This window comes from Mastacembelus armatus, chromosome 21 (genome assembly GCF_900324485.2).
Source record: "Mastacembelus armatus chromosome 21, fMasArm1.2, whole genome shotgun sequence".
Taxonomy (NCBI): Eukaryota; Metazoa; Chordata; class Actinopteri; order Synbranchiformes; family Mastacembelidae; genus Mastacembelus; species Mastacembelus armatus.
This window is the reverse complement of record NC_046653.1, coordinates 4,096,191-4,121,313: the sequence shown is the minus strand read 5'-3', so window position 1 is coordinate 4,121,313 and position 25,123 is coordinate 4,096,191. Positions and strand designations below refer to the sequence as shown.

General features: G+C 41.3%; 1 protein-coding gene across 1 annotated transcript in view; it reads right to left on the bottom strand.

The window, feature by feature from the left end:
• Positions 1-910: 910 nt before the first annotated feature.
• Positions 911-25,123, bottom strand: part of LOC113124054 (nck-associated protein 5-like) — a 65,776-nt gene continuing 41,563 nt past the window's right edge. Inside the window, exons 8-11 of the mRNA XM_026296517.1 lie at positions 7,931-8,104; positions 4,964-7,833; positions 4,484-4,598; positions 911-997 (exon numbers count right to left, since the gene is read on the bottom strand). Coding sequence (XP_026152302.1) covers positions 911-997; positions 4,484-4,598; positions 4,964-7,833; positions 7,931-8,104 — 3,246 coding nt within the window. The remainder of the gene's footprint in view (positions 998-4,483; positions 4,599-4,963; positions 7,834-7,930; positions 8,105-25,123) is intronic.

The following is a 25,123-nucleotide window of genomic DNA, read 5'->3' as shown; positions in this document are numbered from 1 at the left end:
TGTGTCTTGCACTGAGGAGAGGCTTCCGTCAGGCCACTCTGCCATAAAGCCCCGACTGGTGGAGGGCTGCAGTGATAGTTGACTTTGTGGAACTTTCTCTCATCTCCCTACTGCATCTCTGGAGCTCAGCCACAGTGATCTTTGGGTTCTTCTTTACCTCTCACCAAGGCTCTTCTCCCACGATTGCTCAGTTTGGCTGGACGGCCAGGTCTAGGAAGAGTTGTGGTCGTCCCAAACTTTTTCCATTTGAGGATTATGGAGGCCACTGTGCTCTTAGGAACCTTGAGTGCTGCAGAAATTCTTTTGTAACCTTGGCCAGATCTGTGCCTTGCCACAATTCTGTCTCTGAGCTCCTTGGGCAGTTCCTTCGACCTCATGATTCTCATTTGCTCTGACATGCACTGTGAGCTGTAAGGTCTTATATAGACAGGTGTGTGCCTTTCCTAATCAAGTCCAATCAGTTTAATTAAACACAGCTGGACTCCAATGAAGGAGCAGAACCATCTCAAGGAGGATCAGAAGAAATGGACAGCATGTGAGTTAAATATGAGTGTCACTGCAAAGGGTCTGAATACTTATGACCATGTGATATTTCAGTTTTTCTTTTTTTAATAAATTTGCAAAAATTTCTACATTTCTGTTTTTTTTTCTGTCAAGATGGGGTGCTGAGTGTACATTAATGAGAAATAAAATGAACTTTTTTGATTTTGGCAAACGGCTGCAATGACACAAAGAGTGAAAAATTTAAAGGGGTCTGAATACTTTCCGTACCCACTGTACATACATATATATATTTGGTTTATTTCACCATCCAAATACAACAGGAACAGACTCCAACGGACAGTTCAGGCTGCAGAAAGAACAACTTGTGACAACCTGCCCTCCATTGAGGACCTGTACACTTCACAGGTCAGGAGGTCAGAGAAGATTTCTGTAGACCCCTCACATCTGTCACAAACTGTTTGAACTTCTCCCCTCTGGTCAGAGCTACAGAACACTGTATGCCAAAACAACCAGGCACAAAGACAGTTTCTTTACCAGTGCCATCACACTAATGAACACTTAAACCCATGTTGTCTGACAACAGAACACTGTGAACAACCCTCAGTCCAAGTGCTATAACTATAATTGGTGCAACAACTGTAAATGTTGTAAATATACAAAAATCACCCAGAAGCTCTTCTCCTTTCCTAACTAATTCTATTTATATTCATATTCTATCTTCACCACTTGTACTTCATTAATCTATGTACATTTGTGTGAACTGTTGTGACAAGCACACTCAGAGCCACTTTACCAGAGTCAAATTGTGTCCAACATACTTGGCAAGAAATCATATCCTGATTCTGATTTTATAACAGATAGTTCTGCCCAGGGCACAGTGGAGGACAGTATTTAATGTTTGAGGCTAATCTGACTATTATAATTATTGTAAAGATTTACCAGTGTGTGGAGTCTACATATTTTAGAAGACCCAAAGTGATCACTTGTTGATTTACTGATTACTGGAGGAATAACCTGATTCTGAGATTATGGACACAAAGATAAATATGAAGGTTTTAAAATAGGGGTTTGCAATGAAGAACAGAATGATGAAACTGCTTGCAAGAGGATTTGAGGGACAGTTGGTGGATGTAATTACCCTAAAGCATAGCTCATTTGTTAAAAAAGTTCAGAATTCCAGTGTGCATCTCACTTTCTGTAAGGCTATATTCAGACTGGATTTGACCTTGCATGAAACATTGCAGCCCCTTTATTCAATTGAATGAAAGCAATCTGTCAATGCACAGGGGGTGCGAAAGGGGGGCTACCACAAAAGAATGCAGGGTTGTCTGATAAGGAAGTTGAACCTCACTCAACCTTTGTTGCAGAGAAATGCAACAACACTGTCATGGCTAATCACAGAAATGCAATTGCACAGTCCTGGTGGATTACTTTGTAACTTTAATGCTTTTCTCATGCTCATTGCATAAGTTTGACAAAGAAAGATAAAGTGACAGTCAATGTGATCACTTTACACATTTGTAAATACAGCATTATAAAACTGCTGTGGCATGATTTGGCTATCTGAGAAGCCCTTAGTTATACTGTATACAGATCTGTTTCCCAGAATATAGGTTGTGTATAGTTTTTCCTGTCCTGTCCTACCTGGAGCAACAGGCCCAACCAATGTATTTGCATGTTCTGTTGTAACACAGGGCTGATTTCAGAATCAACACCCCTTAGTCCTTCAGATTGTATCTTTCAACTATTTATTTTTTCTGTCGGATTAAAGGCAAGGTAAGGCAAGTTTATTTATATAGCACAATTCATACACAGAGTAGTTCAAAGTGCTTTACAGAAATAAAAAGTTAAAAGTACATACGCAAAAATCAAAAAAAGAACCAGCAAATAGTAGAAAATGAAATAAAATTAAAGGAGAATGAGTGCAGATAAAACACAGTTGTCATATGCCATGGTAAAAAGAAATGTTTTTAGCTTGGTCTTAAACAGTGCCAGAGATGAGGCTTGTCTAACATCAACAGGAAGACCAGATTTTAGCTGCATAAAACTGAAACACTGCTTCTCCATGTTTATTCCTGACTCTGGGCATGAGCAGAAGGCCTGTCCGAGATGATTTACATGGCATCAACATGTCAGAGATGTACTGTGGTGCTGAGCCATGAAGAGACTTATACACAAGCAGTGCTGTTTCAAAGTCTATTCTCTGAGCGACAGGAAGCCAGTGCAGAGATCTGAGAACAGGAGTAAGTGATTGTACTTCCTGGTTTTAGTCAGGACCCGAGCAGCAGCGTTCTGAATGTACTGCAACTGCCTTATAGCTCTTTTTGAGAGCCCTGTGAACAGGCCGTTACAGTAATCTAACCTGCTGGAGATAAATACATGGATGAGTCTTTTGAAGTCTAGTTTAGACATGATCCCTTTGATTCTGGCAATGTTTTTGAGATGGTAAAATGCTGACAATGATATAGATTTAATGTGGCTGTTAAAATTCAAGTCTGAGCCCATGATTACCCCTAGATTTCTAACCTGATTTTTGGATTTTAGAGAAAGACACTCAAGGTGACTGCTGACAGTTTCTCTTTGTTTCTGTGGACCAAAGATGATTATTTCAGTCTTGTCACTGTTTATTTGGAGAAAGTTGTTTTACATCCACTCAGTGATCTGTTCAATGAGGCAGTGACAGTGAATCAACTGGTCCATATTCACCTTCTGTGAGTGATACGTAAATCTGAGTGTCATCTGCATAGTTATGGTAGGACACATTATTGCTGCGTATTAACTGGCCTAAAGGAAACATGTAAAGATTGAACAAAATAGGTCCCAAGATGGACCCCTGGGCGACCCCACATGTCAACACCAGTTGGTCTGAGACACAGTTACCAATTTAAATGAAGTACTTCCTGTCTTGAAGATAGGACTTAAACCCAAGGACTTATTATCCCAATAGACCACTTCGCTCTCAGAGTGTAGGTCTGTTTGTGGTTCCCAGAGTTTCCAAATGCAGAATGGGAGGCAGAGCCTTTAGTTATCAAGCTCCTCTCCTATGGAACCAGCTCCCAGCCTGGGTTCAGGAGGCAGACACTCTCTGTACTTTTAAGGCTAGACTTAAAACCTTCCTCTTTGACAAAGCATATAGTTTGGGCTGGCTTCAGGCAACCCTGAACCATCCCTTAGTTATGCTGCTATAGGCCTAGACTGCCCGAGGACCATCGGTGCACTGAGCTCCCCCACCCTAACCCCCCCCTTTCCTTCCCCTCCCCTCTCTTCTCTCCTCCCACCTCATGTATATTCCACCATTGAATGTTACTAACCTTGTGCTCTCTCCCTCTCTCTCTGTTCTCTCTGTACCTTCTGCAGGTGTCCCTGGTCCTGGAGCTGTATATCGCTGATGTGCAGTTACTGGTCCCACCAACCTGCAGTGTCTATTTGTTGTTTATTGTTGCTGTTCTTTTCTCTCTGCTCTATCCACTCACCCCAACCGGTCGAGGCAGATGGCCGCCCAAACTGAGCCCGGTTCTGCTGGAGGTTTTTTCTTCCGTTAAAGGGAGTTTTTCCTCTCCACTGTCGCCAAGTGCTGCTCATAAGGGATTTGTTGGGTTTTTAGTTTTAGTTTTTGTAAAGTGCCTTGAGATGATTTGTATTGTGATTTGGCCCTATACAAATAAAATTGAATTGAATTGAATTGAAACCATTTAAGTCCAGCAGTACCAGAGAGGCCTATCCAGTTCTCTAACCTTTGTAACAGGATCACATGGTCCATTTGTGTCAAACACAGCACTCAGATCCAACAGTACTAAGACAGAGACTCTGCCAGCGTCGGTGTTCAGACGAATGTCATTTGTCACCTTGATGAGTGCTGTCTCAGTGCTGTGATGGGGCCTAAAACCTGACTGAAGATCATCAAAGCAGTCAAAGCAACAACTGGCTGCAAACCAATAAGATAACTGGCTGTTTTATAATGAGTAATAATTTTACTTACCTTTGGTTCCCCAGTGATGTCAGTGTGTCCTTGTATGTCATTCAGGGACATTCCTGGACAGGGCATTGATATGCATGCCCGCACTGCATCATGAGGCTCTCTTCTCCCCATGGAGCTGAAAGAAAACAGTTTGTCAACAAAACACTACATACTGACATCCGCTGATACTAGACTGGCTCAACATGCCCAGGGAGATTCGATTGATAAATTACTTTATATCTCTTGAAATCCAACTACAGTCCCCTGTATGAAATGTTGCTGAACTTGTCTCAAGGCTAAGGAGACTGATAGATGTGTCTATGACTGCGTGATAAAAACAGCCTAAGTCATCTGAGGCGGTAAATTACTTCTCAGGCAATAAGCTATTAAGAAATTTTGTGTAACAAGCACTGAAAGTTTACTGTATTGTTAAGATGAAATTTTAAATCAAGCTTAGGTGCACTTGTCTAAAGATGATTGCCTATTTACTAAAATTTTTACCAGTCTTTTCCATCACTTTTTCTTCTCTCTCTCTTCTTGTCAGACTTTGTCTGTTTTCCGCCCAAAAGTGATGTGAATTTTTGCTCCTTCTTCTCCTCTTTTACTTTTGGCAGAACCATCTTTTTACCATTTGGAGCAGGAAGCTTACTCTTGCGAAACCCAAACCAATTTGCCAAGGCTGAGCCAGATTTTTGCTTTACTTCACTGTTTCTCTCCTGTTCTTGAGACTTGTGCAAGTTCTCCTCTATGCCAAGCATCACCTTCTCTTCAATTGTGGTTATTGTACTTTGTGTTTCTGGTTCCTCGGAAACCGGCTCCCCAAAGGCGCTTGAAAACTGTTGCTCAATCTGAAGGCGCCTTGCTTGCTCTCGCTGGAGCTTAAGACTTTGAAGTCTTTCACTGGAGGACCCCAAATGTGAGGGAACTGTCAGGCCCTCTTCAATCAAGAAGTTGTTCAAAAGAGATCGATTCACTGGACAATAGTAGCTACTAGAGCAACTTATACTTCCTGGCAGGACATCACCAAGAGAGTTCAAGGAGCTCCCTGAATGTGTTTTGATTTGAGTGCGGACCTTTGCAGATCTGTTAAAGCTTGGCCTATCCATGTAACGTGCACCAAAGCTCTGGCTACGAGCCTTGGCCCCATTCATGCCCATTATTGGCGTAAGGACCGGTCTGGTTGACACTGAAACAGACCTTTTAAACAGCCAGCCTTCCTCATCAAATCCCCAGTCTAACTTCACAGCACTGCCTGCTGCAACAGGTTGAATGGAGGGCTCAGAATCCAGCGAGTTACAGCGGGTCTCAATCTTTCTGTGTGTTTTTTCATGAGCACTGCAGTCATGTATCATCTGTGGATCACATATCAATGTCTGAAAGGTCTGAAAATTGCTTGCAGTAGGGTTTGTATCATCTTTGTTCTGTCTTCCAAAAATGAGGAAGTTACTGGTGTCCTGTCCATTGATTGCTTCTTGAGATTTAGCATTTACAGGAAGTGACATTTTTACAGTTCTTGAGGTGGAACTCTGAGAATTACTGGCAATCCCATGGTAGTAAACATTAGAATATACCTGAGGCAAGACTTCTGAAAGTTTTGGCTCACTAATACTCTGTTGGGATCTTTGTAGGATACTCTGACCTGGCAGTATAGAATAAGCATTATCGTGGCATGTTTTGTCCATTGGTAACTGGACTGAGTCTGAAGTTTGTGATTCTTCCATGGTAACAGGTGGTATCTTAGCTGACTGGGCATGGTTGACCTTGGCAGGGTTGTCTTTCATTGGTTTCTCTTCAACACCCATTTGTGCGGCTGTAATATGATTGTCATTATTTGTGTTGGATTGTTGAGGATGTAAAGCAACAAAAAGCTGATCTGATTGTGGCTTGGCGATGCTCGATGTTGGCTTTTCAGTAGCAGAGCTTTGAGTCTGACCTGCAGCTTTGGATAATGCATCACAACCTGCTCTAAGACGAAGGGAAGTAGTGCGACCTGGAGGAGGTGCGGGGGATGGGGACCTAGATTCTAAACAGGAAACATCGGAATGCTGGTCTTGGCGTCGCTGTTTTCGTGGAGAACAAGGTAAGTTGTCATAGATGCTCTTTTCTACAGGGTCAGTGCTTGATTGGGGTTTTGTGATTTGCAAAGCTGATTTTGTTACACATTCATTGACCGCTGGAGACTTAAATGCTTTTGAATGCTTCACAGGGGAAGTAAGGGGAGAGTGCTGCTGCACACTCTCCAGAGACTTGGAACTTGTTGATACCACTATATCCTCGTCTTTCTCAACCTTTGAAAATGCCCCTGTGCCTTGTGTTTTACTAAGATTTGTCCTTTTGCTAGGAACACTATGTCCAGTATGGGTCAACTCTCCTTTGGACCTGTGACCCCTAATAAGCTTTTGATGGAGAGGAGAATGTGTATGTTTAGCTTGCTCTGGTCCACCATCTGCACTCCTGCTTCGCAAAATAAAAGCTTTCCTTGCTGAGTCACAAGGCTGAGGTTTTGGTTTCCTCTTCTGAGATTCTGACATGGTGTAGTCCTGGGTTTCACCACCTGCTTGACTAGCCTGGTTTCTGCAGTGAGTAACCTCCACTGACGAGCTGCGTTGTCTGACTTCATTAATGAAGCTAAAAGCTCTTGCTGCAGTTTGTGGAATAGATGAGCTTACATCACTTGACCCTGCTTCCACCTGTTTGATTGCAAAACCACCCTGTTGTCTCTTAACATGATCAAGTCTAGATTTACGGTCACTAGACTTTTCTTGGTTATTATTTCTGTCATGGAACTTTATGCCTAATGTGTCTTTGTTCTTTTCTTCTTGATGCATAAGGGTATCTGTCGGGCTTATGCCAGGTTTTATTGTGGGGCCCTCTAAAAATAAGAAATTGTCTGTCACAGGTGAAGGGAAAAGACCATAATTCCCTGCAAGTTTTATAGGGTCTTTTTGAAAATTGCCATCATTGCTAGTAACTTCCAGTTTCTTCAAGCAAAAAAGCTCTTTTGATGGTTGGTCACTGGATTCCTTTCTCTCTAAGTTAGTTGAATCAACATCTGCATCATCATAGTCTAGGGCAGTAATTCCAGTTTCAGCCTTGAAAAGTTTACTTGTAGAGGCTACTTGCTTGACTGTAGAGCCTTGTAGGCCACATTTGATACCAAACGAGTATATCCCTTCATTTGATGTCATACAGTCTTTGCAGTGTGGTACAGATGCAAGTGAGGATGCCTCTTTGGAGCTGTGCATCTGGAGACGCTTTAGGCCTTTCAGTATATGGCATTCCTTCCATCCCAGGTCTGCCTGCTCAATGGGTGCTGAATAACTGCTGCATACTGAACCTGTACTCATCCTTTTGTCCCGGCTTGTAGCACACTGTACGAAAGATATTTAGAGTTATTGAAAAAGAATTTCTAGATGAATCATTTTACGCAAACTGAATCAATGTGAATGAAAGATGAATGAAGCCCACCTGCTTGGAGAAGCCCCGTCCTTCTGCCCAAGTATGGGAGCCGCTGGAGTGCTCACTACAAGCGCTGGATAGTGACAGTTCACTGCCACTACCGCTGCTACGTGGGCATGTTAGACTCAGCAGGCTAGGCCACCTTCCTGCAGGAATACTGGCTTTTCCATTCCTTTGGACCTCCTGAAAAAAAAGTTATTTAATTAACTAAAGTTAATTAAAGTTAATTAAGCAAGTGGACTTATGATGATGCAGACAATAAGCTATATAGAGGATTAGTACTGACAAATATCATAATTGTGCATCACATTTACATGTTTATCCAAATAATTCCTGACACAATATTCAACAGATGCTCTTTAAAGTGTGGCTGATGTGTGCAATAGTAAGAATGCCCCATGGCTCTTCATTTGTTTCTGTCACAGATCTCAAAGGATCAATATGCTGGGTTACATACAGTAGCTGTCTCTTTGCATCCAAAGGTGAAATGGAATGACATTTTCCACTGCACTAGTTAGAAAACTACTGCTTTCAAATGTTGCTGTGTTCTTGCAGGAATATTAACTAGTGTTAAATTATGATGATTATGTCTACAAAATCAACATTCACAAAGTTTCTCAGACTCAGATGAATCTTAATAATATCTTTAACTGGCTGTAGTATTTTGATAGTATGTTCTAAAGAATGCTGAAAAGTTACATGACAGAAAATTGTGTATTATGAGCACCTTGAATAAAAATGTGTAACAGCAATTCTCTGCAATGACCAAGTAGTAACTTAATAAGAACTGGTATGGATGTCACCTTCAATTTCAGTCTTATAAACAAAACAAACTTGTAGGTCACCACTATATGGAAAATGCAGTGCACACCATACAACGTCTATCAGGTATAAACAATATAAGCCTTTCAGTTACTTCTTGAAAATGCTTAAATGGGCCAAAAGGAAGTTTGTATGCAGCCAGTTGATAGACTCACCCTATCAATTCTCAAAGCAAGTAAATACATTATATGTACGTTACATTTATTTTCACAGAGGGCGGCACGGTGGATTAGTGGTTGACACGGTTGCCACACAGCAAAAAGCTTGTGTGGGTTTTCTCTAGGTACTCTGGTTTCCTCCCACAGTCCAAAAACATGTATGTCAGGTTGATTGGTGACTCTAAATTGCCCATAGGAGTGAGTGTGAGTGTGTGAGGTTGTTTGTCTCTATGTGGCCCTGTGATGGACTGGTGACCTGTCCAGGGTGGACCCCTGCCTTTCACCCAAAGAGAGCTGGGATAGGCTCCAGCAGATCCCTGTGACCCTAAAGTTGGTATAGATAATGAATGGATGAAAGGATTCATTTCCCAGTGGGTGGACTATTGTCTTTGAAGGCTCTGTTTTCTGCTCATCCAAACTAAAAGCTATTCTTCTCTTGTGCGTTTAATTATTTGGTTTCTCTGCTGCCCTCTTATTACCCTGGTTGCATTTCTGTGCAAATGTACACTTTGAATTGCCTTTGTGTTTAACCTTTTCCATATAATGGCAAAAGATGATTATTAAAGAAAAAAGAAGCACCTGCACACTTCCTCAAGTCAGGTTTGACATAAGGTTTGGCCTGAGGAAGATCCAAGCTGGATCGAAACATTGTCTGTCTCAATAAATGCAGTAATTGTTCGAGTAAGGGTGCAAGTGCATCTTTTTTCTTTGCTGATCGTTGATTGGCCTCACAATGGGTGACGACTACTAGTTGTTGAAAATGATGATTGTTACATAGGATAAAGGACATTTCTGTCAGTGTTGGTATCAAAATGTACTAAAAAGTGTGTTTAAAATAGCTCCACTTGCATTGGTGAGATTTCCACTCACAGGGACCCAAATTTGTCAAGTGTTGTGACCCCATTTAAAACAGCATTGATCATTTGCAAGGCTGCTATGGCCAGCTTCCTCACAAAGTCATTAGTGTCATCTGTTAGCGGTAATTAATGTCAATAAGAAATAATTGCGTAAGGGACCCAGGGACTAAACTGATTTGGTCCATTCATTGATATTCACCTATTATATGATTATTCATAGCCTTTATTTCATGAGCACTGTGGGAGAAAGCCACATTTGACCATGCTTGCGCAGATTAATGTTGAAACTAATTACAGTCAGCATGTCGAGGGGTATCTGAGATTTGACGCAAGTGATACACTTTAACAAAACCCTCAATCAAAGTGGTACTGCGTTTAAAGTCAAGGGCAAATTTGGGAAGTGTCTAAATGTTTTTTTTTCACTTGACAAAAAATTTGTGTTTTCCCACTCTTTCAAATGATTTTTGTAAAATTGAATTTCTGTTTTGTACATATAATGATACAGAGATTACTATTACTACTTTATATAGCAAAACACAATTTTTGTTTTTGATTAAATCACCCCCACAGCCACATCATGATACTTGTCTAAAACCAGATAAAACATTTTTCTGAAAGCTGGCAGAAATCCCCAGTTCTGTGAAGCTATATACAGTACCTGTTATGTTTACATTCTTCAAGATTTTATTACAGTCTGTCACAATAATCTATTTCAGGAGAAAGTATCAGTATCGACATGTCTTTGTGATATGTCTTTATTTGACATATTATTTACTTTATTTGTTCACAAACAATTCATAGGCTCTGTTTTCTTTTTATAAGTTATTACCATTATTAGTCCCACAATGGGGAAATTCCATTACCACCCAAAGTGCACACACACAGCAGTGAACACACACACCGTGAACACACTCCCGGAGCAGTGGGCAGCCAGTGCTGTGGTGCCTGGGGAGCAGTTGGGGGTCCAGTGCCTTGCTCAAGGGTCTCACCTCAGTCATGGTATTGAAGGTGGACAGGGCACTGGCTATTCACTCCGTCCCACCGACAATTCCTGACAGACCTGAGACTCGAACCTGAAATTTTCAGGTTACAAGTCTGAATCCCTATATATTAGGTCATGACTGCCCCCCCAAAAAACTTTACTTTAAAGAACTTACTTTAAAAGTTACTTTAAAGAGCATCAATGTGAAGGCTTAAGGGAACTGTTTGAACCAGTTTTCTGTGTGTTTGTGGAAAGCCAGAGATAAGAAATGTGATTGATCAGTTTGTGGAGCAATTTAAACAGCATCCATTTGTATGAAGTGTGTTATCAAGGCACCCAAGAAAGAACTTGGAACTTGACCAATACAAAAGGCTGAAAGTCAGGGCACTTCAGCTTCCCTTGCATCATTCTCTTTTATGCATCACTGTGGCAGGTGCAAATTACTAATCCTTAAGGAATTATACAGTAGCATTGAAGGAGGGCTTGTATAGTATCCACTAGTCATTGGTGTGTAAATTCTTAGACACACCCCACATAAGAATTGTGTAAATAAATTATAGGATCCCTGCATCTATCCAGTCTTCTCAGTCAGAATATTACAGCATAATCCATATCAAGTGGTGGGTCTGCAGCTTAAGAGGGCCTCTCCACAGAGCATATGCTATTACACTGGTACTTTTATCCCAGACACTTCACAGCACCATAATTGCATAAATTTTAGTGATTGATTTTAGAAAGGAATGCTGCATCTTACCTGCTTAAGTAAATTCTATTATTCTTTTAGCAATCAAATAATTGCAAGCAGTTCTGTTAGGGTAGCATATATGTGGCTCTCCTTTTTTGTGTTTACTGTTTAAAATCTGAAAAAAGTGTGAAATTGTTGTGTGAAAGTGTTAACTGACATTGAAATTTGTTATTAAGCTACTTTCAGATTACTGCTTCTGGATCAGGCTGGTGGTCAGCAGACCATTCAGACACAAGGACAATAGACTTTCGAGGATTTGAAATTTCAGTCTCATCAAAATTCGACGATGCATCCCATGAGCGCCCAAAGCAAGGTTACACTGAATTGCTCCTCAGAACCCAGCTTTCTCCACTTTAATCCCTCATCCATCACCAGTATCTCATTCACTATCACATACACCAACTACCACCTCATCCACCTTCTTGTCTTCAAGCACCTAGTCATAACAACTTGCTCATCTACACCTTGCTGTCTGAATTTTTTTTGTCACCTTTACCTCCTCTGGCTTCTTTTCTCCCTATTGCTGAGTGTTTTGCCTGCAGGGCTGGGCTCTAACTAGATGCACTGCTGTACACTTTGGTGTCAGTCCACAGAGAGAGGTGAGAAACAGAGGTGAAATGGTGAAAAACAAGCAAACCACACTAGCTAGTAGCTCTGCATGGTCAGGTGTGCTAGTTCCAGTTAAAAAAAACACTTGTGTGTTACTGATATTATTCCTTCTTACCTAAAGAAGACTGCTGACTAAATATGACCCAATAAATTATAACAATGTATAAAATTTCTGTTTAAAGTCAGGTAATTAAAGAAAGCTAGTTTAGCTCTTGAATGACTGAAAATTCATGAGAGATGGTGTACTCACTGAATGCCAACCTACTAATCAGACAAGTAAATGATGCCAACTGCATTTTCAGACCATTCAAAAAGGGGAAATCAATTTGAATTTGTTATTAGACTTTAAATAATGCCAAATGTCATTAAAAGCCCTTCAAATACCTGTATTATATATTTGCCAAAAGAGAAGATGAGGAGTAACTGATGTGACAAAACATAATTCTGGCATGGATAACACTGGCCTGGATATAAATCGGTGTGTAACTTTGCTAAATTAATGTCGGACTCCGTAGTTTTCTCTGGACCCCTCCCCAATCTGACCAGCGATGACATGTTTAGCCGCATGTCGTCGTTCCGTCGCTGGCTGTCTAGGTGGTGTCCAGCAAACGATGTGGGCTTCATAGACAATTGGGCCACTTTCTGGGGAAAACCCGGTCTGATAGCGAGAGATGGCATCCATCCCACTTTGAATGGTGCAGCTCTCATCTCTAGGAATTTGGCCGAGTTTCTTAGCCGACCTAAAGCCTGACAATCCAGGGTGGGGACCGGGATGCAGAGACTCAGTCTAAAACGCTTCTCTGCAGTTTCCTTAGAGCCGCCGCCCCCTTCAAACCACATAGAGACTGTGTCTGCCCCTCGAACATATAAATCAAACAAATCAGAAGTTAACAGAAGAGGAGTTATTCATAAAAACTTAATAAAAATTAAGACCACTCCTCTTATTGAACAGAAAAACAGAACTGTCAAATGTGGATTATTAAATATCAGGTCCCTTTCTTCTAAATCTCTGTTAGTAAATGATTTGATAACTGATCACCAAATTGACCTACTTTATCTTACTGAAACCTGGTTACAGCAGGATGAATATGTCAGTCTGAATGAATATACCCCCCTCAGTCATAAAAATTATCATGTTCCTCGAAGCACAGGTCGAGGTGGAGGAGTAGCTGCAATCTTCCACTCAAACTTATTATTAAACTTTCATCCTCAGAACAGTTATAACTCATTTGAGAGCCTCACTCTTAGTCTCTCACATACAAACTGGAAAACACAAAAACCAGTTCTACTTGTCATTTTGTACCGTCCACCTGTTCCTTACTCAGAGTTTTTAACTGAATTCCCTGACTTCCTGTCTGATTTAGTGCTTAGATCAGATAAAGTCATTATAGTGGGAGATTTTAACATTCATGTAGATGTTGAAAATAACAGCCTCAGCATTGCATTTAATTCTATATTAGATTCAATTGGTTTCATTCAAAACGTTAATAAACCCACCCACTGTTTTAATCACACCCTTGATCTTGTTCTGACCTATGGCATCGAAATTGAACATCTAATAATTTTTCCCCCAAATCCTGTTTTGTCAGATCATTCTTTAATAACTTTCGAATTTAAAATGATGGATCATGCAGCGTCTGGAAGAAAATTCCACTACAGCAGATGTTTATCCGACAACGCTGTTAATAAATTTAAGAAAATGATTCCATCTTTATTTGCATCTATGCCAAGTATAAACATAGTGGAGGGCAGCTGCCTTAATCCTGCTCCCTACCAAATTGATCATGTTGTTGACAGCGCTGTAACCTCACTGCGTGAAACGCTTGATTCTGTAGCCCCTCTGTAAAAGAAGTTAGTGATTCAGAGAAGACTAGCCCCATGGTATAATTTACATGTTCGTACCTTAAAGCAGGCATCACGAAGGCTGGAAAGGAAGTGGCGTTCCACAAACTTAGAGGAAATTTTTCTAGCCTGGAAAAACAGTCTACTAACATATAAAAAAGCTCTCCGTAAAGCCAGAACTGCATACTATTCATCACTAATAGAGGAAAATAAGAACAATCCCAGGTTTCTTTTCAGCACTGTAGCCAGGCTGACAAAAAGTCACAGCTCCGTTGAGCCCAGTGTTCCCTTAGCTCTCAGCAGTGATGAATTTATGAGTTTCTTTACAAATAAAATCACAACTATTAGAGATAAAATTCAGCAGATGCTTCCTATACCTGCAATAAATGAATCTTTTACTACAGTAGCTCTTGAATCATCTGTAGGACCTCAGTTATGTTTAGACTGCTTCTCTCCTATAGATCTCTCTGAATTTACATCAGTAGTTGCTTCATCGAAATCATCAACGTGTCTCTTGGACCCCATCCCGACTAGACTGCTTAAAGGCACCCTGCCATTAATGAACTCATCTTTATTGGACTTGGTAAATTTATCTCTAGTATCAGGCTACGTACCACAGGCCTTTAAGACTGCAGTAATCAAACCTTTACTCAAAAAGCCTAGTCTTGATCCAGGTGTCTTGGCTAATTATAGACCAATATCCAACCTGCCATTTATTTCTAAAATCCTAGAAAAAGCTGTTGCTAAGCAGCTATCAGACCACTTACACAGGAATGAACTATTTAAAGATTTCCAATCAGGATTTAGAGCACATCATAGTACAGAAACAGCACTGTTGAAAGTTACCAACGATCTTCTCTTAGCCTCAGATAATGGACTTGTTTCGATACTTGTCCTCCTAGACCTTAGTGCAGCATTCGACACCATTGACCACAACATCTTATTACAGAGACTGGAGCATGTGATTGGTATCAGAGGAACAGCGTTAAAGTGGTTCCAATCCTATTTATCGGACAGATTCCAGTTTGTTCATGTCCATGATGAACCTTCCACACGAACAAAAGTTAGTTATGGAGTTCCACAAGGTTCTGTGCTAGGACCGATTCTCTTCACCCTGTACATGCTTCCTTTAGGATATATCATTAGGAAGCACTCTATTAATTACCACTGCTATGTGGATGACACTCAGTTATATCTATCTATTAAACCTGTTAACACAAACCAGTTAACCAGACTTCAAGCCTGTCTAACTGACATAAAGGCTTGGATGACCAGTAACTTTTTACTTTTAAACTCGGAGAAAACAGAAGTCATTATATTTGGGCCTAAAAATCTCAGAAATAACTTTCTAAAATTATAGCTACTCTAGATGGCATAGCCCTGGCCTCCAGCACTACTGTAAAAAACCTTGGAGTTATTTTTGACCAGGACATGTCCTTTAACTCACACATAAAACAAATTTCTAGAACTGCATTCTTTCACCTGCGCAACATTTCCAAAATTAGGAACATCCTGTCTCAAAATGATGCAGAAAAACTAGTCCATGCGTTTGTTTCCTCAAGGCTAGATTACTGTAACTCATTACTATCTGGATGTCCTAATATCTTAATAAAAAGCCTCCAATTAATCCAGAATGCCGCAGCCAGAGTCCTGACAGGAACTAGCAAGAGAGATCATATTTCTCCTATATTGGCTTCTCTTCATTGGCTCCCTGTAAAATATAGAATAGAATTTAAAATCCTTCTTCTCACATACAAATCCCTTCATAATCAAGCTCCTTCATACCTTAAAGACCTCATAGTACCATATTATCCCAATAGACCACTTCGCTCTCAGAGTGCAGGCCTACTTGTGGTTCCCAGAGTTCTCAAAAGCAGAATGGGAGGCAGAGCCTTTAGCTATCAAGCTCCTCTCCTGTGGAACCAGCTCTCAGCCTGGGTTCAGGAGGCAGACACTCTCTGTACTTTTAAGGCTAGACTTAAAACCTTCCTCTTTGACAAAGCATATAGTTAGGGCTGGCTTCAGGCAACCCTGAACCATCCCTTAGTTAGTTATGCTGCTATAGGCCTAGACTGCCCGAGGACCATCGGTGCACTGAGCCCCCCCCCCCCCCCCCCCCCCCCCCTTCTCTCCCACCTCATGTATATTCCACCATTGAATGTTACTAACCTTGTGCTCTCTCTCTCCCCTAGTTTGTGCTCTCTCCCTCCCTCTCTCTCTCTCTCTCTCTGTACCTTCTGCAGGTGTCCCTGGTCCTGGAGCTGTTTATCGCTGATGTGCAGTTACTGGCCCCACCAACTTGCAGTGTCTATTTGTTGTTTATTGTTGCTGTTCTTTTCTCTCTGCTCTATCCACTCACCCCAACCGGTCGAGGCAGATGGCCGCCCAAACTGAGCCCGGTTCTGCTGGAGGTTTTTTCTTCCGTTAAAGGGAGTTTTTCCTCTCCACTGTCACCAAGTGCTTGCTCATAAGGGAATTGTTGGGTTTTTAGTTTTAGTTTTTGTAAAGTGCCTTGAGATGATTTGTATTGTGATTTGGCGCTATACAAATAAAATTGAATTGAATTGAATTGAATTAAATATAAATGTCTTCACACTGAATAAACAGCAGGACAAAACTGCTAACTATAGCCTAAACTCTTAATGTCATCAGCCTAAAAATCCTCTGACCTCATTAAATGCAGAGAATGTCTTTTTGTTTTTGTACAAAATCAATTACCTACTATTCAGACATGAGTAATTTTAATACTAATATGACACACAACATTAGACACTGCAGTTCAATCCCAAGATAAATAAGATGTCAATACTGAATGGTGTCCATGGAAAGAAAATAGGTCCTCCAGCAGAGCAGGTGGCTGTGAACATAAAAACCTGGTCTTTTTCATGTATCTTCTATTTGTGTGCACTTGACTTTTTTACACATTTCCAAAGTAAAAAACAGCCTGGAAGCTACTGTAAAAAAAAAGAAGGCATTGTTCTCACTCTCTTATCTCTTGTGTCCCATGAGCAGGCTTGCTGTGACCTCGCTCAGTCAGTCAGCCTGACTGGGAAGAGCTGTGCCTCCACAGTGATTAAGGGACCAAACAAGCGTAACTTTCAGTGAAAAACAAATTTTCCATTTTACTAATTTATACATAATTATCTCTGTGTTGCCCTGCATACCTAAGCATTATGTGTCAATCCCTCTGTCAATGATCATTTTTTCTCTACATCATTGATTGTCTCTTCAGTGACGAAGACAATGAAATTACTTGTGTTCAATTTGTTCAAGTAGCCTCTGCAGCTGTGTAGCCTAATGGATTTTTGCCTCTTTGTTCCCATTTTGTAGAAGTACAAAGGAAGGGATCTCTTGTTGCAGTCCACAGTGTTAAGAGAAAAAAGGCTTTTGACCTCAAGTTATACTGTGTCTGGCACTTTGAATGTATTCTGCATATACAGAGGTCTCAGCCAAACACCAATAAAAGGTTTAATAGATATGCTGCTGCCTATTTTTCTTTGCTAAGTGAAGAAGTTGCTCACATATAATTAGTAATATTTTAGGAAAAGCTTCTCATCTTACTGTGATTGCAACATTTGATAATATTTCAATAAGCAAATGGGATGCATGTCTTTATCAAGTATCAGTGTAAACATCATTTATTATGGCACAGTTTTTACAGAAACACAAGTAGGATTTATTTTTGTTTTTTGTTTTTTTTTTAAGAAGTGGTTATCAACAGTGATTGGACAATGTTCACAAAGGCCAGAGCAGCCGAGGGCACCACAGCAGAGGTAGAACAGACCTAAGTACATTTCCATATTATGCTACTGTACGTTATATTTCTACTTCACATTTCAGGAATATTTCAAGGAAATATTGTACCTTGTACTCCACAACATTTATCTGATTGCTTTAGATAGCACACATAGTTTATGATTTGACTGGAAACATTTTTTAAAAATCCAAAAATATGATCAGCAAAATATGATAAACAAAAAGCAGTACAGTCTACAGCTGTGGCCAAAAGTTTTGAGAATGACATAAATTATCATTTTCACAAAGTTCGCTGGTTCAAGCTTTTTGTCAGATGTTACTATTGTATACTGAAGTATAATTACAAGCATTTCATAAGTGTCAAAGGCTTCTATTGAGAATTACATTAAGTTTACGCAAAGAGTCAATATTGACCCTTCTTTTTCAAAACCTCTGCAATTAGCCCTGGCATGCTGTCAATCAACTTCTGGGCCACATCCTGGCTGAGCCCATTCTTGCATAATTAATGCTTGGAGTTTGTCAAAATTTGTGGGTTTTCATTTGTCCACTTGTTGCTTAAGGATTAACCACAAGTTCTCAATGGGATTAAGGTCTGGGGAGTTTCCAGGCCATGGACCCAAAATTTTGATGTTTTATTCTCCAAGCCACTTAGTTAACCCTTTTGCTTTATGGCAAGGTGCTCCATCATGCTGGAAAAGGCAGTTTGTCACCAAACTGTTCTTGGATGCTTGGGTAAGGTGCTTCCAGAGGATGTTTTTGTACCATTATTTATTCATGGCTGTGTGAAAATTGTGAGTGAGCCCACTCCCTTGGCTGAGAAGCAACCCCACACATGGTGGTTACTGGATTTTCTTGGGTGTTCTGAAGCCTTTTTCTCAACAACTGAACCTCTCTCCTAGAAGTTTTTGATGATCCGATAAATGGTGGATTTAGGTGCAATCTTACTAGCAGCAATATCCTTTCCTGTTGTGCAAAGCAATGATGACTGCACGTTTCATTGCAGGTAACCATGATTAACAGAGGAAGAACAATGATTTCAAGCACCAAAAGCTTCCAGCCTGTTATTCTAACTCAATTTGCATGACAGAGTGATCTCCAGCCTTGTCCTTCTCAACACTCTCACCTTTGTTAACGGAGACTTACTGACATAGTGTCAGCTGGTCCTGGAAATGTTTTTTTGGGGATTACGTTAATTTTTCTGGCAAAGAGGGATGGTAATTAATCGCAATCCATCTGATCACTCCTCATAACGTTCTGTAGCTAGTACACTGTGTGCACACTTATTAGGCAAGTTGCATTTTTGAGGATTAGATTTATTATTTAACAACAACAGTGCTCTTGGTCAACCCAAAATGTTTATAAGCTTCAAACCTGAAAATTTAAGGAAGTTAAAAGTGAGGATTTAGCCAATATAGCTATCCTTCTTTTCAATAACACTCAAAAGTCTTCCATCCATTGAGTCTGTCAGTTTCTTGATTTCTTGACCATCAACTTTTTGTGCAGCAGCAACCACAGCCTCCCAGACAGCGTTCAGAGAGGTCTACTGTTTTCCTTCACTGTAGATCTCATGTTTAAGAAAGGCCCATAAGTTCTCAATAGGGTTTAGGTCAGGTGAGGAAGGAGGCCATGTCATTATTCTTTCATCTTTAAGGCCTTCACTGGCTAGCCATGCAGCGGAGTACTTCGATGCATGAGATGGAGCATTGTCCTGCATAAAAATCATGGTCTTCTTGAAAGATGCAGACTTTTTCCTGTATCACTGTTTGAAGAGAGTTTCTTCTAGAAACTGAGTTCAGTTTGAGTCCATCTTCCACCCGAAAAGGTCCAACAAGCTCATCTTCAATAATTCCAGTCCATACCAGTACCCCACCTCCACCTTGCTGGCGTCTGAGTCGGAGTGGAGCTCTATGCCCATTGCTGATCCAGCCGCGGGCCCATCCATCTGGTCCATCAAGTGTCACTCTCATCTCATCAGTCCATAAAACCTTTGTAAAATCAGTCTTCAGATATTTCTTGGCCCAGTCTTGGCCTTTCAACTTATGTGTCTTGTTCAGTGGTGGTCGGGTTTCAGCTTTTCTTACCTTGGCCATGTCTCTGAGCACTGAACACCTTGTACTTCGGGATATTCCAGGCAGGTCACAGTTCTGGAATAGGACAGCACTGGAGGATAATGGGTTCCTGGTAGCTTCACGTTTGATTCTTCTCAAATCTTTGGCAGTTAATTGGCATCTTTTTCTCTCAACATGTTTCTTGCGACCCTTTTGGGGATTTGCAACAAAATGTTTGATGGTTCTGTGGTCACGTCCTAATATCTTGGCAATTTCAAGAGTTCTGCATCCCTCTGAAGGATTTTTAATAATTTTTGACTTTTCAGAGTCTGTTAAGGACTGTTTTCTGGCCCATTTTCCCTGAGGAAAAGAAGCTGCCTAATAATTGTGCACACCTGATACAGGGTGTTGGTCTCCTAGGGCCACACCCTCCCTCAATAAATGCACATCACCTTGTGTGCTGAAATCCAATAGGCAGTCAAGTTTATACAGATTGGAGTTGGAAAATTAAAATGACAATATGGTCAAAATACTCGCCTAATAATTGTGCACATAGTGTATATGCAAATTGCCATCATAAAAACTGAAGCAGCAGACTTTGTGAAGATTAATATTTGTGTCATTCTCAAAACATTTGGCCACGGCTGCACTTGGCATCTTGTTACGGGTTCATTTGATGTTTCCAACTGGGCAGTTGCAAAGAAAAAAGTCATTTTTTGTCTCTTACAGTTAAAATCAATCATCTCCTACATGTTGCTCAGACTTTTTTTAGCAAACCACACTGATATATCCAATGAATTCAAAAGCATGTATTGCATTGTCATCAATTCATTATTTATTAGCATACAGTTTTAGCACTAGAGGTTGACCGATAGATCAACCGAGCCAATTAATCGGCCGTTTTTTTTTTTTTACACATTTTAATTAATTGGCATCGGCCCATTTCCCTGCACATTAGGCCGGTTTATGGGCAGGCACATCTGCCACCAGCTAAGCTGATGTTCCCGTCTGTTGAAAAGCGTCCAATAACGGTAAGAAAATACTTACAGTATCTTTCTTTTTCAATTTAGCCTTATACATTTCATTGGTTAAATATGAAGCTACTTTTGCAGAGCGATTGTGAGTAACTTTTTGGGTCTGTATTGTTAGCGAGCTGTAGGCGCGGGTAGCAAAACATGCTAACAAGCCCAGCAGCTAAATTATTATTGTAGCATGCGTTTTGCTATTTAACTGATTTCATTCTATATCTGGAATATTTTCTTTATCTGCCATTTTGGCATTAAGAAATTAACTATGACTGCATGCTCAGGTTGTGGAATTGATATATCTGTTGAAAGCATTATATCTATGGCTCTTTTATATATTTTTTACAGTCAAATGGCAGTTTTGAATGGTATTTCCTTAATGTTCATGTGCTAAAAAATTAAAAAAGCTAAATAAAGATTGTTCACAAGTTCTAAATCTGGAGTCCATGTCAAATCTGTGCAGAAGCACTTTAATTTTTGTCTTCTCTTTCACATTAATCACTTTGTGCCTCACTGTCTGTTATGGTGGGATTTTTGTTTCCAGGTTTGGACTTTTATTTTGGTTTCTTGTTTCCTGCCCAGGTAGTCCAACGTTTGATTACCACAATTAGTTACATCTGTGTTTGATTGATCTTTTGTTTCTCTTTTTGTTCCTGCCCTGTTGCAGAGCCTTGTCCTGGTGGGTCGGACGGTCCTGCCGACGCCACTGCACCGCCGGACCCTGAGCTTCGTCACCTGTTTTCTTGAGTTTGTGTTTCTGTGCAGAGTGGCAGTGTCTTGAAAACAGTGATTAGTGATCCAAGTTACTGAGAGTGTTCTCAGAAGTACCTAAACCTGGTATGTTCCAGTCCTGTGTTTTGTCCCAAGAATATAAAGTGTTGTCTGCATTTGGGCCCTGCACTGATCCTCCCACCAAGTGCTGCTCATAGTGCTTAGGTTTCTCTATAAAGTGCCTTAACATTTTATTGATTTTATTGTGGTTTGGCCTTATACAAATAAATTTAACTAATCATCTCATGACCCCTACAGAATTATCTTTGTCCACATTTTGGGAACCACTGGTAATTAAACTTCAAGCTAGCTGAAACTTTGCCAACTAGTACAACATTTAAAAGCTACAGTACTACAGTAGTGCAATGATGCATTAATATTAACAGTATGATAATGTAATGTACTGTACTGTATGATCATTTATCAGTCACTGGAGCAACACACTCAAGTATATTGTACTTTTACTTATTTAAAGGTTTTGAGTACTTCTACCACTGTATTGCAAACACCCATGAGCCATCACAATGCACCATATTGTAATAAAGATGAGGGCACAAAGCTGATTTTCCAGGATAATGTGAATATGCCATTAGTTTGGCATGAACTCAAATTTACTATTGTGGCAGTACATTGAATGTAGATTGCCATTTGGATAAACTCAAAAGGGACTCTTTTGCCTCTCCATGGATGTGGTGCTGTGATGCTGAAAGTAAATGGCTATGGCTTATTTATAAAAAAGCACATTGATTTAAAGCTGCATTAATCAACTTTTTTAAAATTAATTTACTAATGTAAGCCAATATAGTTTGAATACATTGGCCACATGCAAAAGTTGCACAGGTGCATCTCAATAAATTAGACTATCATCAAAAAGTTGATTTATTTCAATAATTCAATTCAAATAGTGAAACTCATATATTATATAGATTAAACACAGATTGATATATTTCAAGTATTTGTTTCTTTTGATTTTGATTATTATAACTTACGGCTAATAAAGCCCCAAAATCGGAGCCGGACTGGGACACAATTTCAGGCCGGGAAATCCCACACCCACCCAGGCCATCCTATGCACCTAAATAAATTTAGAAACCATGCAACCTTATTATTTTATTACACAGCATGACCATCACAATAAAACATTTACAATTAACCTAAAGCAGATATTATATCAGATTACATGAGTCTGCACAGAGCATTATACCAAGCATTTATGCCAGAAGTCCAAAGCTGCTATTTCCTCTCTACTTCTCACTCATAAATGCACGTAGAAGAGAGGTTAAACAAAACTTTCAGCTTGGAAGGTCAGCAGATTGCAGACTTCGCTGCTCTCAGCAACTTCATCAGTGATGTTGTCAGTGTCAATTAAGAGACGGATAATACTAATGACTGTGTTTACTGTCATCTTGGACAGCAAAGTCAAAAGGGAACCTCTTCCTTCATGTCCACTTTCATGCATCTATTTACTCTTTTCAGTGCATTCATTGACGTGTGGTTGCAGACAGGCATCATACTTGCTGAGCAGCAGTATTAATTCTAAAAGATTTCCATGATCTATAGTCAAGTCTTCTAAGGAATAAGCACTCTCGTGTTTATCACCACAATGACTAAGGCCACGCTTACCAATGGCCTTGATGACATTAATCACACGCTCCATGACCTGTCGCTTCTTCCTTACTTGATCTCAATGTGCTGACATCTGTTTTTCTGTCAGTAGACTACCGATATCTACCTTGTTTGCCCTGAGAAAATAAGTAAGCAATTCTGTTTTCCATGTGCTCATTCCACCTTTGATGAATGAACTATAACTGGCTGAGGGTTTGGCAAATGTCCCTAGAGCCAGTTTCAGCATCCAGGGATCGGGTCGCCGAGGTCCCCGTCCTCGACCACTGCCCGATCCACTATGCACCGGCCCCTTATGGATCCTCCTGTGGGTGGTGGGTCTATGGAAGGGCGGCCCCACGTCGCTCTTTCGGGCTTTGCCCAGCTGGGCCCCATGGGGGGAGACCCAGCCACCAGGCCCGTTCCCGTTCCTCTTTTTAAGATGGGGGACCGGAGGGTGTGTTCCAACTACAGAGGGATCACACTCCTCAGCCTCCCGGGGAAGGTCTATGCCAGGGTGCTGGAGAGGAGGATCCGGCCGGTGGTCGAACCTCGAATCCAGGAGGAACAATGCGGTTTCCGTCCTGGGCGAGGAACACTGGACCAGCTCTACACACTCTCGAGGGTGATCGAGGGTTCATGGGAGTTTGCCCAACCAGTCCACATGTGTTTTGTGGACTTGGAGAAGGCATTCAACCTGGTCCCTCGTGACATCCTGTGGGAGGTGCTCCAGGAGTATGGGGTCCGGGGCCCTTTGCTGGGGGCTATCCGGTCTCTGTACAAATGGAGCAGGAGCTTGGTTCGCATTGCCGGTAGTAAGTCAGACCTGTTCCCAGTACACGGACTCTGGCAGGGCTGCCCTTTGTCACCGGTTCTGTTCATTACTTTTATGGACAGAATTTCTAGGCGCAGCCAGGGGCCCGAGGGAGTCCAGTTCGGGGACCACAGGATTTCATCTCTGCTTTTTGCAGATGATGTTGGTCTGTTGGCTCCATCGAGCCAGGAACTCCAGCGTGCGGCTGGGATGAGAATCAGCACCTCCAAGTCCGAGGCCATGGTACTCAACTGGAAAAAGGTGGCTTGCCATCTCCAGGCCAGGGGAGAGATCCTGCCTCAAGTGGAGGAGTTTAAGTATCTCGGGGTCTTGTTCACGAGTGAGGGAAGGACGGAACGCGAGATTGACAGACGGATCGGGGCATCGGCAGCAGTAATGCGGTCGGTGTACCGGTCCGTTGTGGTGAAGAAGGAGCTGAGCTGTAAGGCGAAGCTCTCGATTTAACGGTCAATCTACGTTCCTACTCTCACCTATGGTCATGAGCTCTGGGTCATGACCGAAAGAACAAGATTGCGGATGCAAGCGGCTGAAATGAGCTTCCTCCGCAGGGTGGCCGGGCGCTCCCTTAGAGATAGGGTGAGGAGCTCGGTCACCTGGGAGGAGCTCGGAGTAGAGCCGCTGCTCCTCCACATCGAGAGGAGTCAGTTGAGGTGGCTTGGGCATCTGTTTCGGATGCCTCCTCGGCGCCTCCCTGGGGAGGTGTTCCGGGCATGTCCCAACGGGAGGAGGCCCCGGGGAAGACCCAGGACATGCTGGAGGGACTATGTCTCCCGGCTGGCCTGGGAACGCCTTGGTGTCCCCCCGGAAGAGCTGGAGGAAGTGTCCAGGGAGAAGGAAGTCTGGGTATCCCTGATTCGGCTACTGCCCCCGCGACCCGACCCCAGATAAGCGGAAGAAGATGGATGGATGTTAAAACAAATATTTTTTTTCTTATTTTCCTTCTCCCTGTCTCACTCCCTGGCTGAATCTGTGATCACTATACCAGAACTAGTGCTAGGTTGACTGTCTCCACCTTTTTGAGAAAAAAAAAGGAAAGAAGTTTTAAACCTCACAAACTGGCAGACATAATTTTGTAAAACTTCAAAATTAGTACAATAACGACTACATTATGACAACATATATAAAAAAACATAATAAAATGTTATAGCTC